The 6493-nt window shown below is 49.2% G+C and overlaps 1 protein-coding gene across 1 annotated transcript; it reads left to right on the forward strand.

Moving 5' to 3' along the window:
• The first annotated feature begins 3238 nt into the window (after positions 1 to 3238).
• On the forward strand, positions 3239 to 4805 carry LOC125550718 (F-box/kelch-repeat protein At2g44130-like). The gene has a single exon (XM_048713787.2). The coding sequence runs from the start codon at positions 3296 to 3298 to the stop codon at positions 4400 to 4402; it is 1107 nt and encodes a 368-aa protein (XP_048569744.1). The 5' UTR covers positions 3239 to 3295; the 3' UTR covers positions 4403 to 4805.
• Positions 4806 to 6493: the final 1688 nt, after the last annotated feature.

Here is a 6493-nt window from a genome sequence, read left to right on the forward strand (position 1 = left end):
TCAGCTCGGTGCTCCTCCGTTCTAGCTGCAGAGAAAGGGAAAGATGCATCAGATATCTGGTACAAAGAGGGATCGAGCTACACTGTCCGTATGGGTATGATATAGAGAGCTGCCGGCACCGACGTAACCCGCCGCTGGCACGTCCGTTCTCCGGCTCCCCGATGCCCCCGTTCCCCACCGCCAGCGCTCACTTCCATAGCGTCGGGTGGGCTCCAAGATTGGTGGAAGAGCATAGGGGAAGTCAGAGTCTCTGAGAAAGGGCTAGACAGAAATGGCGAGAGATAGAGAACGAGGAGGAGGAGGAGGAGGAGAAGGAGGATGGGATGCTTCTCGTCCGCCGCCGCTTTGATGTGGAATCGCTGCCACTGTCGTCGAAGTAGAAAAAAGGGAGGAAAATGCTTCGGCGCGGTGGGTGGCTACCCTCGTCCGTCAGTTTCTCGCGGCTATCGGTAGCCAAGTTTTCGGTGGAATATTCGCTATGTCGGGTTATCCCCAGCCATCGCATCCTTCCTTCCAAACATATGGCATCCCCTAAAAATCTGGCTATCCTTATCCCACTGAGGGATAGCCTCAGAACCAAACGCCACCTATATGTATATAGACAATTGTGCAAAAAACTTAACATGTGTTGTTAACATTTGTTGCGGCCTTATCAGGGTATGCATGATGCGGTGGTTTCGTGTAAAATCCATGTCGCCTATTGCGCATAGGGCGTTAGGTTATCATCATACAATTGTGGATAAACCCTCACATCAGTTACTAACATTCATTGTTGCTTTTGTCTACATACACATGATGCGATGGGTTTCCATAAAACCCGTGTCGGCTATTGCACACAGGATGCCTAGTTCTCATTGCATAAAAAGTTCGCATCAACCTCCCCCCCTCTCCCGTCTCCCAACCCCCACATCCAATTTACTTACATGCAGTCCCTAGTTTATAGATTATTTATTGAAGTCAAATATTTGCACAACTAATAGGTTTAGGATATTATTGGACCCTTCCATTCTAAAATCAAAAGGCCATAAACAAGGAAGATTTTGATGTGTTGTGGCTACGTTGAGTCTTCTACTATTTTCTCCAATGGTTTGCACTTACCGGTCGACATCTACTTTGGTATTAATTCATTCTCAAAACAAAGGATCAAAAATTAAAAACCTCATGGCGTTTTGCTGTGATGAAGAGAATCATTCAATCAACTAAAAAAGAAAAGAAAATGGCAATCAATCAAAAAGTCCCTCCCCAAGACACAAATACATCGTCCAATTATTGGAAGGGCATTCAGTTAGAGTCTCACTATAAACAACACATGGATCAAGCTTCACCGCGAAGAAAAAACATCACACAAATCCGGCAGAAAAACAAACGCTTGCAATTGCTTTAACATCAAGTTGTCCAGATGATTATGGGAGGTTTGAGGGTCGGCGATGAAGATGCCTTATCTTGGTATGGTTGATGCAGTGGTTTAACGTAAAATCTACCCCAACTATTGGACATAGGATGTCAGATTATCATTATACAATTGTGCACAAAACCTCTCTTCCGTTACTAACATTCATTGTCGCCAGAGGTGGAGGACGGAAAAAAATTAAGGTATGGCGAAGTCTTAAGGAAAGAACTTTTTTGATGCAAATTGAAAGAGTCAATACACAATACAAACGGAAAACTAAATACAATGAAAATGTAGCCATGTTTCAATAGAAAAACAACTTAAAACATACCTATAATCAAGCTTTCAATGGCGTCTAGAACGTGCTAGTTAGGGTTGCGTCGCGTCGGCCGTCGGGTGGAGTGGCTGGTCGAGTGTGTGTGCGTCTCGATCGGGTCATGCGTGCTCTACCTTTTTTTGGGGGGATAAAAGCCACTTTATTGATCAAGTTCCACACAATGTTGGATGCAAACCGGGTCATGTGGCTGGCCAAGCCATACATGACGCCCCTGAGCTAAGGTACGAGCATATTTAGCTAACCTGTGAGCTTAAAATTAACTTCACGACTTTCAAAAATAAAATTACATGAAAAAGGAGCTAATCTAGACTTGATTTGCTTGATAATGGTCCATGCGCCCACTGGTTACCTATCACTGAGCACTTGTTTTGAATCTGATGATACGATAAAGTTTTGGACCTGTAGATCTTGTGCCAATGAGATAGCCTCTCAACAGGCTATAGCCTCCTGAGTTGCGGGATTAAATACCCCGACAATAACCAAAGCAGAACTCCCAAGAACATGACCTGGCTATCACGGCAGATTGCAGCCAGCGTCATGTGTGTCGATCGAGACATCGAGTCGTGCGTGCTCAAACTAGCTTGACCGGCGGTTGCTGCTTCGTGCTTTTTCTTTTGATGAGGGATTGCTGCTTCGTGCTTGTGCGCTCGATCAAAAGACATCGAGTCGTGTGTGGCCTCGTCGGATTCCTGGCCCAACTAGCTGGATGCGTGGGCTCATCTCTCCTTTTAGCGTAAAACAGCTAGCGGTCAAAACGAACCAGCAAGGCAGCCGTAAGATACATAGATATACGATTTTGTTTTGCTCAGAATTAAGGTATGGCGGCTGCCATACCCTGCCCACCGAAGGCCTCCGCCAGTGATTGTCGCATGATGTGATGATTTCGTGTAAAACTTGTGTGCCTAGTACATATAGTGTGCAATAAAAGTTTGCATCACCCCCCATCCGATTTACATGCCGCCCTCAGTTTGCATATTATCCCTTGAAGATAAATTATGGGCACAATCAATAGGTTTTCTCACTCTAAAATCAGAAGGCTATAAACAAAGAAGACTTCGGCATGTTTCGCATCGAGTCTTCTACTTATCCATTATAAAACTACACACCAATGGTTTGCACTTAGCGGTCGACATCAACTTTGGTATTAACTCATTCTCAATATAAAGGATCAAATTTTACAGATCTCATCTCGGTTTCGTTGTGATCAATACAATAAATCATCAACTCAAAAAAGAAAAAAAAAGACAATCAATCAAAAAGTCACCCCCAGGACACAGATACATCCTCCAATTATTGAAAGGGCAATCAGTTAGAGTATCACTTTAAACAACACATGCATCAAGCTTCTCCACGAAGAAGAAACCGCACACAAATCCGGCAGAAAAACAGCCGCTTGCAATTGCTTTAACATCAAGTTGTCGCCTTTTTTTTATTTGCTTACCAGCTGTCACATAGGGGCCAATCAATGTGCGTGTCCCGTAGCTCCGCCAGCCTTCTATTTATGCCCTCTCCCATGGACGGAGAGAGGCATCCAGAACCAGAAGCAAAGCTCACACAAAGTCACAAGAATGATGAACCCAAAGAGCCGTGTCCAAGAGTGGGAGGCCGACCACGTCGAGCTCATCCCGGGGATGCCCGACGACGTCGCCGTCGACTGCCTGGCGCGCGTCCCGCACGGGTCCTACCGCTCGATGCGCCGCGTGTGCCGCGGCTGGCGGAGCGCCGCCGCCGCCCCGGAGTTCGCCCTGGCGCGCGCCGAGGCCGGAGCCAACGAGGATCTGGTCTTTCTCATGCAGTTTGGCAACCCGGTGGCCGGGGACGACGGGGCGCCCGAGAACGCCCCGGCGTACGGCGTGGCCGTGTACAACGTCACCACCGGGGAGTGGCACCGCGAGAGCTCCGCCCCGCCGGTGCCGATGTTCGCCCAGTGCGCGGCCGTGGGCACCCGCGTCGCCGTGATGGGCGGCTGGGACCCCAAGACCTTCGAGCCCGTGGCGGACGTCAACGTGCTGGACGCCGCCACCGGCGTCTGGCGCCGCGGCGCGCCGATGCGGTCCGCGCGCTCCTTCTTCGCCTGCGCCGAGGCGGGCGGCAAGATCTATGTCGCCGGCGGGCACGACAAGCTCAAGAACGCGCTCAAGACGGCGGAGGCGTACGACGCTGAGGCCGACGGCTGGGACCCGCTGCCGGACATGTCGGAGGAGCGCGACGAGTGCGACGGCATGGCCACCGTCGCCGGCGACCGGTTCCTCGCCGTGAGCGGGTACCGCACGGGGCGCCAGGGAGGGTTCGAGCGGGACGCCGAGTGGTTCGATCCGGCGACCCGCGAGTGGCGCCGCCTGGAGCGCGTGCGCGCCCCGCCGTCGGCGGCTCACGTGGTGGTGCGCGGCCGCGTGTGGTGCATCGAGGGCACGGCCGTGATGGAGTGGCGCGGGGAGCGCCGGGGCTGGCTCGAGGTGGGCCCTTACCCGCCTGGTCTCAAGGCCGGCACGGCGCGCGCGGTCGCCGTCGGCGGCGGCGAGCGCGTGGTGGTCACCGGCGCCATCGAGTCCGAGGGAGGCGGCGGCGGGCACGCGCTGTGGGTATTCGACGTCAAGTCCAAGAACTGGACCGTGGTGCGCCCTCCGCCGCAGTTCGCCGGCTTCGTCTTCTCCCTGGCCTCCGTCCGCGTGTGATGAGAACCCTCCCCGGCGCCGCTCCCGACCAAGAAGACTACTACTACTACTAGCGAGTATGTATGCATGTTCTTGAGTTGCAGTGCTTCTGCCATTGATGTATCTGAGATCCGCGATCTCATCGCCTGAGATCTGCGCATCCCGGATGCAATCAACAAAAAAGAACAAAAAAAGCATGAGGCATCATCGCCAAGAAGAAAACAACAAAAATATCTAGAGGATTGTAGGTTGTCAGATCTGTGTGCTCTAGTCACCATGGTTGTAAACTCTCTCCTCTTTTGCTGTTGAGACAGTCTGCCATTTCTGTTGTTGAGACAGCGTGGTGTTTTGGTTCTATGATATTAGCAATGAGTCGCTGTACATATTATTGTGAGTTGGAAGATCATGTCATATGGCTTCTCCATCTTCTGTCTTAGATCCAGTTCTGCTGCAGCTCACAGAGGCTGGTACGCCATCTCAAATGTCCATCCGTTTCGCGGCTGAAGAACACACCTCGATGTCGATGCCGGTGGCTCGCCGCCGTCGAGCAATCATCTTTACGTTTCTTTCCACACAATTTTCAGTTTTCATACTATCTCGCGTCCTATTCAATTGGTGCTCGCCGCCGCCCCGGCCGCTGAACCCGAAGAGGAGCTGACCTTGCCAGCCGATTCTTTCTATAATTAATATAATCGCTAGGTGAGGCCTCTCACTCCACGCAACAGCAAACCGGCCGGCCATCCGTCCCAACGTCGCCATCCAAGGATAGGAATGAGTGGAGATGAGGTCGCCACCGATTATGGCGTCCGTGCTTGGCCCACGGTTTTGGACCGCACGGACGGCCCTCCACTGTAGCGGCTTTTATTATCGGGAGACGCCGCTAGTTTGCTGTTAGCTGCATCCATCCATCCATCTTCTTGGCATGGGCGACGTGAAATTTGCATGGGACGCACGGATATATCGTGCCATGCTGCGCAATCCCAATGAAATCGATTGCGAGCACGATCGGTTCTTCTTCTCTTCTGTGCTGTTGGGAGGACAATCACCACATTCCCAGTGAAACTGCCAGCTTCATGTATGTTTTCTTCAGGTTTGGATTGGTTTTCTTCATCAAGTTTGGACTGCTTACCACGAGTGCCGCCTGGTAGCTTGATGTATGTAACCCCTGCTAGTATAACATTACACTCCTTGTTGACAATGAATGAGGTTCTTTTCTTTCTTTACAACGGGACGCAGGCCAAAGGAGGATGACAGGCATGATGGCGTCCGTGTTTTGTTGCTTCTTGATGCAGACAAGCTTTGTGGCGTCCGGGAAACTAACACTGCTAGTGGCTGCTCTGCGACCTGGATCCTTTCGTGAAAGCTCCAGAGAACATCCATGTGTTCGCTCTTGCGCGTCAACACATGTTTCTTTTTTTAAACGGAGGTAAAATAATTTTTCATTCATGAATTAAAGAGAGGAATACAGTTTAGGGTGTGTCTAGGTCTTGTCTAGATGTGACATAGCTATGTCACATCTAAGTATATCATCACCTGTTTATGCATTTTATTTGGGTTTATTTATTTTTCAATTGTCCATCGCTTAGGCCTTGTTTTATTTTTATTTTTCGCGAGCGCTGAAAAGAGGGTTGCCCATAGCACACTCACATGGGTCAGGCCCAACGCACCTCCCATCACTCTATGGCCGTGATATACTCCATACGATTTGCCCCCCCCCCCTTTTTCTGTTTTCCTTTTCTGTTTCAGGTTTACTTTTTCTTCTGGTTCCCTTTTGGTTTTTTTACCTTTTTTTACTTTTTTGTATTACAAACATAATTCTAATATATGTTGAATATTTTTCAAATACACACTGGACATTCTTTCATAAACGGTCATTTTCTTTTTCCAAACACACACTGAACAATTTTCTAATATATGGTGACGTTTTTCCAAATGAACATTGAACTAATACTTAATATATGATGAACTTTTAGTTTACATTGAAGTTTTTTTCTATGTATGTGTAACTTCTATTAAATATATATGGTGAAACTTTTAGAAATGCAAATTGAACATATTTAAAATGTAGGCTGAACACTTCCAAAAATAAAATAAATGATAGAAGAGAAAAAT

This window comes from Triticum urartu, chromosome 4A, assembly GCF_056163025.1.
Source record: "Triticum urartu cultivar PI428250 chromosome 4A, HENAU_Tu73, whole genome shotgun sequence".
Classification (NCBI taxonomy): Eukaryota; Viridiplantae; Streptophyta; class Magnoliopsida; order Poales; family Poaceae; genus Triticum; species Triticum urartu.